Source organism: Lepidothrix coronata, unplaced genomic scaffold, assembly GCF_001604755.1.
Source record: "Lepidothrix coronata isolate B3197 unplaced genomic scaffold, Lepidothrix_coronata-1.0 Scaffold112, whole genome shotgun sequence".
NCBI classification, from domain to species: Eukaryota; Metazoa; Chordata; class Aves; order Passeriformes; family Pipridae; genus Lepidothrix; species Lepidothrix coronata.
This window is the reverse complement of record NW_016690292.1, coordinates 2167955-2180776: the sequence shown is the minus strand read 5'-3', so window position 1 is coordinate 2180776 and position 12822 is coordinate 2167955. Positions and strand designations below refer to the sequence as shown.

The following is a 12822-nucleotide window of genomic DNA, read 5'->3' as shown; positions in this document are numbered from 1 at the left end:
GTGGAGAGATGCCATCACGGGGTGTGTCAGCTGGGGACCCCCCCACCAGCTCCATCGGAGGGGTGACAGCCACCAAGCAGGGCTGGGTGGTCCCCTCCATCCCACCCACACGCCAGCCCCCCGCTGCCCGACACGCACAGGCAGTGCCAAGGAGGGGGAGGGCAGCGGTGGTGGCCCCCCTCCTGCCCCCCCGCGATGAATGGCTCTGCCCGGAGCCCGGCTGCAGCGAAGGAAGAGTCTGCAACTCATACAAAGCAGGTTCGGGCGCCTGAGCACAAAGGGCCCTCTGTTCTCATGCCCCCCCTCCCTGTGCCCGGCGAGAGAGGTCCTGCTGGGTGGCCACTGCCCACAGCTGGGGCAGGAATTGCAGGACCCCTGGTGTGAATCAGAAGCCCCCCTCAATGGGAAGTGAGGTGCAGTGACTAGAGCAGGCAGGGGGCCAGGTGCCTTCCCAGAAAAGGCACCCTGCAGGGTCCTGCCACCAGCTCAGCACCCAGCAAGGTGCAGCACCCATGCTCGGGGCAGCTCACAGGGCGTCCCATGCAGGTGGGTCCCCTGCATGGACAGCCCCAGTGCCCAGCTGTCCCTCACTGGAGGGGACAGGGGAGGGCAGAAGGGGGCAAGAAAGGGCTCTTTGTGCAGCCTGCTGCACAATGTGAGCTCACACCAAGAAGGACAACAAGAACCGGGACGAGCACCCGTCACCCCTGGCAGGGATGGCACCCATCACCCCTTGGCCGTGCCCCAGCACAGCCCTGGACTCATAATAACGTCCTGCCTGCACGCTGTGGAGCTCTGGCAGGTTGGGCTGAGGGCAGATGGCATTTTGGAGTACAGGGGTGCCCCAAGCCCTCCCTTCCCCACCTGAAGCCAGGTGATGGGTGCATGGGGTGAGGGTGCTGGTTGCCAGTCCACAGCCCCACAGAACCCACAACCCTAAAGGAGCAGCACAAGGTGCTGGCAGCCCTAAGAGCACGCTGGAGCTCCACAGTGCCAGTTTTGTCACCACAGACACCCCCGTGCCCATGCCCACTCGCGCTGCTCCCCCTCTTGCCTCCCGCTCCGTGTGGCCCCCACGATGGCTGCCAGTGAGTGGGGCCACAAATGGGAGCCGTCACTTTGTATCTGCTCACGCCGGCGGGGTGCAGGCAGCAGGCGCGGTGCACCTAACCGTATCATTTGATTAGGGCCGGCGCAGCCGGGACGTGATGCCCAGCGACTCCGGCACCGCGCTGCCAAACAAAGCCATCTGCTGCGAGCGGGGCCCGCACGCGTCGCGGGCGGCGGGGGGGCTGCAGGGGCGCGGGGCCGGCGGAGAGGGGCGATGGGGGGACCGCGGGCACTTTGGGAAGGGCTACAGGGGCGATACGCTGTCGTGCCCGGCCGGAGAACGGGAGCGCCCACGCCTGACTCCATGAAGCAAAAGGTCCGTCAGAAACGAGCTCACAGCAGCTCCAGGTGCTGGGGGAGCCCCCTCTCAGGGGAAGTCCTTACTGTGGGGTGCTGTGCAGGAGCAGGGCTAAGGGGTCCCCAAGGCGGGGTGGACAGGACACTGGCACTGTCCCTGTGCCAGGGCACACTGCCCATTCGAGCAGACTGATCTGATTGGGAAGCCTCTGATTAAGCTGCTCACACTAACGAGGCTCCTAATGAGCAGCACAGCCAGCAGGAGGGGGGGCAATGCTCCAACTTGCCTGACAAAGGGTCTGGTGGGGGGATCACATACACTGCATAGTCCTGCCTCAGCCTGGAGCCCTGGTGCCCAAAGGGGACCTCATCCCTGTCCCAAGCCACCGCTCTGCTCAGGTGACCCTGGCACAGCTTCACTCCCATGCCCGATGGGGCATCCCAACTTGGAGCTGTCTGGCATCAGTGCAACGAAACAGCCAGGCCTCTGCTGCTCCCCCCCTCCTTTTCTGCAGCACTGGGCTTTGGTGCACTTGTCCCCAATAAGGGGGCAGCCACACGTGTGTCCATGCATGCACAAGCAAGCACACGTGCGCAAACACTTGCATGTTCACCCATCGGCTTGCTACCAACCCCCCCCTCCCCAAATCTAGGAAGGTCACCCCGTCCTTTACACTCATTAACCACCCTACCAACCCCACATGGTAAAAGAAGGGGGGGAGACAGAGAGAACCCAGACATCTGGAAAGATGAAACTCCCCCTTCTCCCAGAGCTGGGAAGCAAAGTGAGAGCTGCCACCCAGCAACTATGCAGTCCCTGGGGGGGCCAGGTCCTGCTCCCAGGCCCCAAATTTTCCATGCATGTAGTCCCATGCAGCTCTAAAAGATGCCTGGCTTGGGTAGTAACATCAGTGGGGAGGAAAGGTGCCCTAGGCACCCCAAATGTCCCCAAAAAGGGAACATCCAAAATGTCCCAAAAGGGGAGTGCCCAGGGCATCCTTCCTCCCTTACCCAGGGAACCCACTGTACACCATAGACAAAACTTCCCCAGCCCAGCAAGGCAGGCATCATCCATCACCCTGCCTGGCACCAAAGCCTTTCTCATGCTAAGGAGCATTGCCTCACACAATGACAGCTTGGCTGGGGTGCCCGGATGCCCCCCACTTCCCTCAGGGGCCCTGATTTATGGCTGGGAAGCTTGTGGTGGTGGCAGGGTCTAATGCTGGAAGGGGATGTCCTCACTGGAGCCATCTCCAGCATGATCCCCCTCCTCTTTCTTCCCCCATTCAAAATGCCCACACTAGGGTATTTCAGCCCAGCAGAGACACTCTGTGGGGTATGAGCCTTATCCAGCCCCCCCCTGAATCAGTGAGGGATAGTCAACTCTTCCACCCAACCTCCTACTGGGGTGTCAGGTCTGCTCCTGCAATGCCTGTGCAGGGTACCAGCCATCCCCTGATGTCATCAGCCTGATGTCATTGGTCACTGCCATGGCGATGGCAGCAAAGTCATGACTGGGTTAGGCAGGGGTTGCTGGAAGATAGAAATAGATGCTAATTACATCATTTGCCACAATAGTGGCTCTTTCAGGGCAACAAAGTGGAGTGCAGCATGCCTGGGGCAGACGAACCCCAGCCTGAGGTGGGGGTCCCCAGGGGTGGAGGGATGGAGTCACTCAGAGAGGGGGTGTCCTGGGTGCCCTCGCTGGCTGTCCACTGATCCTGGGTGGTGGGGGCCCTATAATCAGTCCCTGTACTCCTTGTCCCTGGCACATGGGGTAATGAATCCACAAGTGTCAGCCTTGCATCAGAAGTTGCTGTGCCCTGCCAGCCTTCCCATCCTGGTTCTGCCAGCCCCACCGGCACATCCTAACTCTCCCTGCTCTCTCTTTGGTGCCCAGTCCCATGTTTGCCTCTGCCCCAGCGTAGCAGAGGCATGTTGCCAGGAAAAAGGCACCCGGCATGCCTGGGCAGTGGCAGCATCATCCATGGGTGCACAGGCAAGGGGACACTCCCAGGGTTGGGGTGATGCAGTGACAAGGGGGATGTCCAAATCCCAGGACCTCCCAGCAGTGTTATACAGCCCTCACCACCTCTCAGTGCAGGAGGCTGCCCAGCCCCAGTGACAGCCCTGAGTGTGCTCTGCCAGCCACCCACAGCAGCACCAGTGCTGCCCCGAGATGCCACGGGGAACCAGGACAAGCTTTGACATTGCTCACTGATGCCCGTGAAAGATAAGATGATGGGGAGGGGAGAAGGAGGATCTTTGCTATACTCTGCCCCTGCACCCTCAACCCAGGTGCTGTGCACCTCTTGCAAAATCAGTAGGTTCCAGAGTCAACAAACACACAACTGTCAGACAATCTCCTCTTGCTCCCAGCACACACGAGGCCACGGAGGGGTTTGGTGCCATGCTGTGCCCTCCCTCCCCTGGAGCACCCCATGTCCCTGGCTGTAGGGTTTGGGGGTACCTCTCCAGCATGCCATGGCACAAATCTGCAGCTGTGGCTCAGCACTGCACAGCCATCACCCCAAAGCCAGAACAAAGGGTCTCGGAGAGCCATGGTGGTGGGGGGACAGCACTGGCACAGCCACCATTCAGCCTGGCCCCCCCGCTCTGCCCCCCAGACCCTGTTCTCACCTGCCCACTGACCTGCTGAGAGGGTCCAAGGGGGCCCCGCTGCTCGCAGCTGCCATCCGGGGGCCCAGGCTGGATGGCTTGGTGAGTCCCCAGCTTCATTGGCACCTCGGGCTCCGGCGCAGCAGCCGCCCACCCTCCCGCCTTCCCCCGCCCACTGCCTCCAGCGCTTGGCACTGCTCCCCACTTGCCTCCTGGCCAGGCTCGGCCCCTTGTCGCCTGCCCCGACACGGCACCGGTGCCCCACCACGCCACCTGCCCCGGCACCATCCTGCCTGGCCCACACCGCAGGCACCCCCGTGCCTACGTAACCCCCACAAGCTGTACCCCCACGAGCCAGGTGCCCTTCCTGGCCGGCGCAGGCAGAGCAAGACAGCGCAGGCTGCACAGCAGGCTCAGCCCTGTCCCACTTAATGAGGCCTCATTAGCAGGGTCCAGCTGCTCGCAGCCCCACACGCTCCAGCAGGCAGCACTGCCCTCCCAGTGGGCACTGCAGCCCGTCTGTCTGGGGCCAGGAGCTGCTCTTGGAGCGTGGTAGAGGGCCACGTTCCCTCAGAGCCCCCCATTCCCATGCTCCATCACCCCCTGCCCCACACATGCATTCCTGCCCCTATGCCCATCATCCACACAGCTGCCCGACCCTGCCTGCCCAACCACAAAACTGTGCACTCAAGGGCTTCAGGGACAGGGCATGGCCCCGCCCGGGGATAGGGGCACAGGGACAAGCCTGTCGGCTGGCACATCCCCAACCTGGTGCCATGCTACTTCACTCAACGTCATACTGCTGGCGACATCATGGGGTCTCCATGGCAACCCTCACAAGGTCAATGCCCCGAAGGGGACCATCTGGCTGGCAGGAGGTCTGTGCCACGACCCCTCCGCTGCCCAGGCACCCCACAACCTCCCTGCTCACCCCCGTGCCAGCATGGGGTGGGACCCTGGTGGGGTGCTGTGTCCCATAGGAGGGCAGGCGCAGGGTGCCCCCCAGCCAGGCTCGGGGTTCCCCAGCTGCCTCCAGCCCTGTGTCCCGGCTGGGGAGTGTGGCCAAGGCGCCAGCGAGGCATGATGGTGCATGGAGGGCGGGGGGACGGGTCGGCGCTTTCGGGAGACCATCTGGGGTCCGGGCAGTGGCAGCCGTGGGCGCACACGTGAACAGCACACGTGTGTGGGGTGGGCGCTCAACCCCCCCCATGCCAGCACCCAGTGCTTGTCTCTGTCCTGCACCAGCCACCCAGTAGCTTGGGATGTGCCCCACCCATGGGATGGCAGCACCCAATTGCGGTCCCCAGGATGTGTGCAAGCCCAAAGCCATCCCACACTGTGCCAGCCCCAGTGATCCCAGCCCAGTCATGCCCTACATGCAACCAGGCACCTCTGTGCCCAGACATCCTACAAGGTGTGTGGGCACCTTGTGAGCATCCCTCTGTGCCCCGGTTCAGCTGCATCACTTTGCCTGAGTCACCTGTGTGCTACCACCAGGTGTCCTGCCTCGGGCACGCTGCCCCTCTTGCCCCCCACAGCAGCCTGAGCACAGCACAGCAGAACCCACAGCCCCATCCTGGGGATGCCAGGCCCTGTGTCAGCCCGTGGGAGCAAAGTGCCGCTCCCTTGGCAGCCCAGCCAGAAGACAGAGGGGACAGCCAGCTGCATGGAGACACACCACTGGAAACAAAGGGCCTGCACTGGGACCCTCACCTTCCCTGGCGTTCTGGTCCCCACCCTGGCTGGCTGGTGCTGCTGAGGCTGAACTAGACACAGGGGGGACAGGTGCATGGGGTATGGCCACAGGTCTCCCAGCCCCTGTCACTGTCCCCCGACAGGGCTGCAGGGTGACAGGGGCAGGAGTGATACCCAGGGACCTGCCCTGGGGCCAACATCCCCTAGCTGAGTGCTTCCCGACAGGGCTGCCTTTCTCTGGCCCCATTCTACCAGGGCAGACATGATTCTCCCAGGGCGTTCAGGCAGAAAAATCCCCCGCCAGCCCCCCCCATCACTGCCCCTTGGTATTCCGGGAAGGGCTCCTGCAGCCAAAAGCCACTTCCGCAGCTCCTGCTGCTGGCCGGTGGCACTGCGCCGCTGGGGGTGTCTGGGACAGGCAGAGCCCCCCCAGCCCTTAACTCCCAGCAGGTCAGTGGGAGCAGCACCCCAGTGTCCAGCCAGGGTGGTCTTGGGTGACCACAGGAGCCTACCTGAGCTGGACACCCTGTGGCCAAAGGCTGCCCAGCTGTGCCAGCAAGGCAGCCCTGGGAGTCAGGAGCCACTGGCAATGCTGGAGCCTGAACAAAGCACCCTGAGAACAACAAAACAAAGTGTCTTTAAAGGCCAGAGAGGGAGAGGCTGCTAGACCCTCCCTGCTTCCCTGTAGCCCCACAGGGACTCCCTCTGCTCAGCCACACAGGGACTGATCCAGCTCCAGAAGGTGCCCTGCACCCTATTGGGCATCTGCTGTCAGGATATTTGTGGGGCTTGGGAACAGTAGGGTTCCCCCCCGCCGCTTGCTGTTTTGGAGTGAGCATTTAGAGCTTCACAGGGGTGCCCGCAAAACACAGAGCCTGCAAAAGCAGGACACAGCACCGCCATTCCCCAGGCCCCAGCCCTCAGGTGGGGAAACTGAGGCACAGCTGTGCATCACCCAGCTGCTGCCTCCATCACCCCTGTCCCTCCCCAGGTGTGACACAGCGGGCACCCCAGGTCCCACTGCACCCGTCTGGCCCCAGAGACTGCACACACAACGCTGGGCAGTGGTTGCACGGCAGGAGCCTGACAGAGGTGGTGGGGGGATGGTAGGAGCTGCACCTGCAGGCAGGGATGAGAGGACAGGCAGGGACCAAGCTTTGCCAGGTTACTGGCAGGGCCCTGGAGACAGGCCAAGGAGATTAGCTCCCTTCTCCAGGGACCCAGGCAGCTCGGTAGCCAGTGCCTGGCCTGCTGCAGCTCCTCCTGAGGTTCTCAGGATGCAGGGATGTTCTAGGAGGAAAGATGCTTTCACAGGGACCTGCTCTTCTCCCTGTAGCCTCCATAGCAGCACACTCCATCCCTGTGCAGGGGTATCCTTGCACTGTGTAAACAGAGGAGCCCTGGAAAGAGGGCTGAGAGCCAGGGGAGTCAACACAGCATGTGTCAGACCCTGTTGCATCTGACACCCTGGCCCTGGGGTGGGCTGGTCAGGTACTTCCGAGAAGCAGGTTAAAGATTTACTGGGAGTGGGTGGGCATTCTTATCTCTGGCTTTCTGCTGCCCATGTCAGGCTCAGCCCTCATCCTGGTGCAATGCTGAGTGCTCTGGCCAGGGTAACAAAACACCAGCAGCATGGAGTCACGACAAGCACCATGTGCAGAAGTGCATCCCCATGACAGACTCCTTGATTGTGCCCAGATACATTCTCAGCACCTCCCTGTTCTCAGCATGGGGCTTCTCCTAGAGAAATCTGCCCTTCTCTCCCACCAGATGCCCTGATCCCTTCTCCACTGTGGCAGGATGGGTGCTGGGCTCCCCACTGCAGGCACAGCCAGTGGGGCCACACTGGGACACACAAGCGGAGAAGCCGCATGCACGCGAGTGCACTGAAAGCGCTTGCTGGAGCATGCCGCTCCCCTGGCTCTTGGCTTCCCAGGCAAATCCTGGCTCCCAGCCCTGCGGCTGGAGTGTGCAGCTATTTCAGGAAGCCCCCCGGGAAGGGGAGGGCCTGGTGACCGTGTCAATCCCAGCGTTCAGCTCCCATCCTTTGGGAAAAAGGGTAAAAGCCAAGCCCAGCTTGGGCTCACCTGCCCAACACAGCACAACAGCCTGTCATGGGAACCTGAGCTTGGGGCTCCCAAACCCCTCACTGCACAGCAGAGCTGCCACAAGCACGGGGCCATCGCAGCCCTCTGACAAAGACATGCAGTGGGCACATCCCGCATCTGCCCAGAACACCGAAGCCATCCGTGGTGCAGGTGAGTGCCTGGCAGCCCCCAGCATCCTGCAACATATCGCTTGTCAGGATGGAGGATCAGGCACTACACCAGTGCCTGGAGAAAACTGCCTGCACACCATCCTAACCAGCCCAGTTCGGGAGAGCCCGCTGGATGGAGGCAAAGGGGAAGCAGCCACATCCACGCCCTTCTGGGGGTACCTGGCATGGAGGAGCCCCTGCACCCTTTGCCAACAGCAGGTTGTGGAGCCGCCCGCCTGGAGAGCTGGGGCAGATGATAAGGCTGGGCAGAGCGCCTGAGATGGGCGATAGCATCTCCAGGCACAGCAAGACACCGCACCCAAGGAGCCCCACAGGCAGCAGAGAGAGCACCAGCCCGGCAGTCATCATGCTGGGGGAGCACCGAGGTGGCACAGCCCCGACTGGGGGCCCCAGAACGGCATCAAGCCCTACAGGAGCCCCGGTGTCTTGCACCCTGGTTCTCTGGGTGCCCGAGGCAGTGGCGTGCACCAGCCCGCTCCCTCCACCCCAGCACTTACCAGCAGCCCCTCGCTGCACTTATCGGCCATTCCTGGAGGCTGGAGCACGGTGCCGGCTGCCCAGTGCAGGGTCCCTCGCCTGCCCACTCTCCGTCACGCTGGCTGCGCCACCAGCACTAGTGTGCTTCAATCCACCGTCAGAGCAAGCTGGGCAGAGGGGAGAAGACACCAAGAGAGACGTGACTGGTGGGGTGGGCACGTCCCCCCCAGGCCTCCCCCTCCCTCCAGGAACCAGGGGACTGTGCCAGACGAGTTGCTCCCCTGTACCTGCCCACGGGGTAGTGGGGCTGGTGGAGGACACCGGGCCCGGGGCCAGGTGGGCTGGCGGTGGGGTCTCTTCCTGCTGGCTCCCACCCGCTTCAGCGTCTCTGAACCCCCTGGCACCCACGGGAGCAGCGGCTCCCAGGTGTTTCCCAAGAAGCAGTTAAAGATTTACCCGGTGTGGACAGACGACCTTGCGGGCAGCTGGCTGCCGGCCCCCCAGCAGGTGGGTGTCAGGGGCCGCGGGCAGGAGTGGGGGCCCCTGGAGCTCTCCCCCAGCGAGAGCTGAAGCCGAAGTGGCTGCGGCACACGACAGCGCCGGGACTGGGCGCTGAGCGGGGCCAGTGCAGGGCTCAGCTGCCGCGCAGGACACAGATGGGAAACGATTGCCTTCTGCCCCGGTGCATCTCATGCACGTGCAGCGCAGGGGGGCCGAGCCGCTGGGCTCTGCCGGGTGCCAGGTGCTGCTGAACAGGGCACAGGCAGCTGCCTCCCCGGCCCTTACCCCTGCCCCAGCCTGGGGCTGCCGGAGGCCCCAGGGGAACACTGAGGCCTGACCTCGCCAGGAGGGACGGACAGTCTTGCAAAACACCAATCTGATTGTCTGTGCAACAGCATCGGTGTTTGCAGAACCCACATCAGTGCTTGGTGCCCTCGGTGGCTAAAGGACCCCTGACCCCCACCGAGGGTCCCTGATCACACCACCAGCAGTCAAACACACCAGGGCCTATCCCCAGGCTGCCATGAGTCTGGAGTGATCAGCAGAAGCGAACGTGGCCCTTAAGTCATGGGGAGGGAGCATGGGCAGTGGAGATAAGGGGCAGGAAGCTAGGGGATGTAGGGCGAGCCCCCAGCCCCTCCAGTGCAGACAGGCTGCTGCCAGCAGATACCGCACCCCACTGCCAATGCCTTCTCCAGAAGTGGCTGCATTTCCAGGGTAGCCAAGATGTCATTACTGACACAAGCCTGACTCCTTGCATGGCACAGGGATCTCTCAAAGGTGGGAGGTGCAGGGTCAGTGGCCAGACTTCACCTATCATCACACACCTACCGCCTGCCAGCCAAAAGCTGCCTGCCCTGCGGCCCTGAATTCAGACCAAGGACTCATCCCGTGTCCTGAGAGGGAAGAGTGCCCAAGGGACTGGATGGCTGCCACTCCCCTCGGGGTCTGCCGGGCGCTGATAAGGCTCCATGACTGCATAGATGCCACTGGCGTTGGCTCCCAGCCTAGCGTGGAGCGAGCGTGAAGCCAGCAGCGGGATAGCATTGGGACGGATGTAGGGATGCCCGAGGATGCAGCATCCCCTGGGACAGCCCGGCAGGGATAGGGATTCAATCCACTGGTGGCTCTCCCAGAGCTGAGTGATGCCATGACAGACAAGAGGACAGGGCAGCTCGCGTACTTAGAGACGGCACGAGTGACACCTGGGCACACACAGAGGCTCCCATAGGGCTGTCACACCTCGGCGGGGGAGGCAGCCCGCGGCACCCAGGGGAAGGCCACGGATGCCGGGCCGGAGGATGGAGTGCCCTGTCCCTTCCTGCCCGGCGGGTGGGCAGCCCGAAGCACCGGTGCAGCAGCCGCTGCCACCTGCGAGGCCGTTTCCTCTGCCAGCATCCGCCGGGCCCGCCGCAACCGGGGTTCCCCGGTGCCCACGGGAGGCTGGCAGCGGGCCGGCCTGTCGCCGCCATGCTCCCCCTCCCGCCCCGCGGGGGCGGCTCCGGCGGCGGCTCCGCGGGCAGCGCTCGCCGCGACGCGCCCGCCGCCCGGCTCCCCCCCGCCGCCGCCGCCCGGTGCAGAACGGCGGCGGGGGGGGCCCGGTTACATCAGCCGCCACGTGGTGGCTGCTCCGCCGCCCCGCCCCGGCACATGCCCGTGGAAAATTACCGCCAGCCCCCCCACCCCGCCACCGGGCCGGGCCGCCCCGGTGCCCGCCGTCCTCCCGGAGTGCAGCGGCGGCGATCCCGCTCTGCGCGCGGCGCCCCCGCGCTCCCCCGGCACCGCGCCGCCACCGAGCACCGAGAGCAACAGATGCGGGACCGCCCCGCATCCCGCTATGCCGCTGTCCCGCTCCCGACACGGACTGACGGGTGGCCGCTCCTGGTGCTTCTCCCGATGTCCCCGACCCCGCCACCCCGGAGGCCCCCACCGCCCCCGTCTTCTTCCCGCCCTTCTCCGGCAGCCCACCCACCCCTCTCCCGTCCCATCCCCAGTGCTGCTGCGGCCGCCGGACGGGCCGTGCGCCCGGTGCCGGCGGAGGTGCGCGCCCCTTACCGTGCCCATTCCGCCGCCCGGCCCCTCCCGCCACGCCGGGTGGGCCCGCGGGGGCGCCGCTCCGCCGCTCCCAGCCCGGTGTCGGTGCCGGTGCCGGTGCCGTACCAGGCCCGTAGCCGCCGCCGCCGCCGGTGCTGCCGCCGAGTTAATGAAAGTTTGGAGGTCGGTGGGGGCTGGCACCGCCTCTCGCCCTCGCCGCCGTGCTCCGCCCCCCGCTTCGCCGCGTTTCCCCCCCCCAGCTTCGCCGCGCTCCCCAGCGCCCCGCCTCGGCACCCGCACCCGTGCCCGCAGCGCGGCTCACGCACCGCGGGCACCGCGGAGGGCGAGGGCGCAGGCGGTGCCGCGGGCACGCGGGGTACGGGTGGCACACACGCACACGCGTGGGCACACGGGCACACACGGCGCACACGGGCACGCACGCCGGCACACACGGGCGTGCTGCACACACGGGCATGGCGCGGGCACACGGGCACACCGTGCGCTTGGCACACTTGGGCATGCACATGGCACGCTTGGCACGCGTGGGCACCGGGAGTGCACATGCAGCCCACAGGCATGTGGACATAGAGGACCATATGCAGGCTTGCCCGCAACCATGGCACATGTGAACATACATGGGACACATGGGCACACACAGGCTCCTACTGGGCACACGCGCATCCCCGCACACACGGGTTTTCACACGCAGAGGAACACCCAGACGCAGCGTGCGCACAGGGCACAGCGCCGTGGTGATCCTGGGCAGTGGCATGGCCACAGGCTCCAGCCAGGATGTGTGAGGTTAGTGTGGGTGTTGTACGTGTATGGGGGTCTGTTGCACATATGTGGGTCACACACTGTATGCCCCTGCCTGTGCATGCTGCTTGCTGGCACATGTACACGTGTGTGTGCGTGCAAATCTGTACACTTACACCCATGTATCTAGGTGTGTGCCTACATGTGGTTGTACATGTTTGCATCTGCATGTGTGTGTAAACATCTGTGTCTGTGCATGTGTGTATGCACATGTATGGGCACTTATGTGCGCGTGTGTGGGCACGTATGCACATGTGAACATGAGTGTACAGGGGTGTGGATGCATGTACTGATATGTATGTACACATAAACACAAATGTGGATGAATGTGTGCCCATACCCATGTGCATGTGCACACATGTATGTGCAGCCAGAGCACGCCCCCACATCCCAGGCCAGATGTTTCCAGTAATGCATGAAGGGTGCGCCAGGGGCCGCCCCTTGCTTGGCCCCTCGCCGAGGCCTTCTCTCCCTCCCCTCTCCTTCCCAATGGGCTTCCCACGTGCTGGGACGGGTGCCTGCACTCCGGCACCCTGCCCTGCTCCCTGGATCTGTCCCAGTTCCTGGGGTGCACTGTACCCTGGGGCTTCAGGGCATCTGCTGGGGAGCACGGCAGGGGTGCAGCTGAGCACGGCAGGGGTGCAGCTCAGCACCCCAAGTTCACCAACAGCACAGCCCTTCCCACATCTCACCCACTGAGAGTCTTCCGGTCTTTTCCACCTCCACAGCCCTGCACCCCATCTCAGGGCTGACCCCCTGGTGTTCCTGGTGTTCCAATCAACTTGGGGAGCACCCCTTACGAGTCTCCATGGATCCCTGCTGTCCTTGCGGGTTGCTGCCTAGTTAAGGAAATCCTCCACAGGGATGGGGTGGAAGTGGGGCAGTGATGGGATGGGTGGCCCAGGGGTGTCTGTCCAGGCCACACTGCAACAGACTCACCAGGGTTCTGGGCTGCAGAATGGGAGACAGCTCCAGCACAGTCATATGCCAGCACT

The 12822-nt window shown here is 64.0% G+C and overlaps 1 protein-coding gene across 3 annotated transcripts in view; it reads right to left on the bottom strand.

The window, feature by feature from the left end:
* Positions 1-11096, bottom strand: part of SLC6A9 (solute carrier family 6 member 9) — a 19585-nt gene extending 8489 nt beyond the window's left edge. The window contains exons 1-2 of one of the 3 annotated variants that reach the window (XM_017824714.1): positions 11033-11096; positions 8497-8643 (exon numbers count right to left, since the gene is read on the bottom strand). In XM_017824714.1, coding sequence (XP_017680203.1) covers positions 8497-8526 — 30 coding nt within the window. In that variant the 5' untranslated portion in view covers positions 8527-8643; positions 11033-11096. Of the gene's footprint in view, positions 1-4059; positions 4181-8496; positions 8644-8763; positions 8897-11032 lie in introns of those variants that run through there. The other 2 variants (XM_017824713.1, XM_017824712.1) reach the window with 2 other exon arrangements.
* Positions 11097-12822: the final 1726 nt, after the last annotated feature.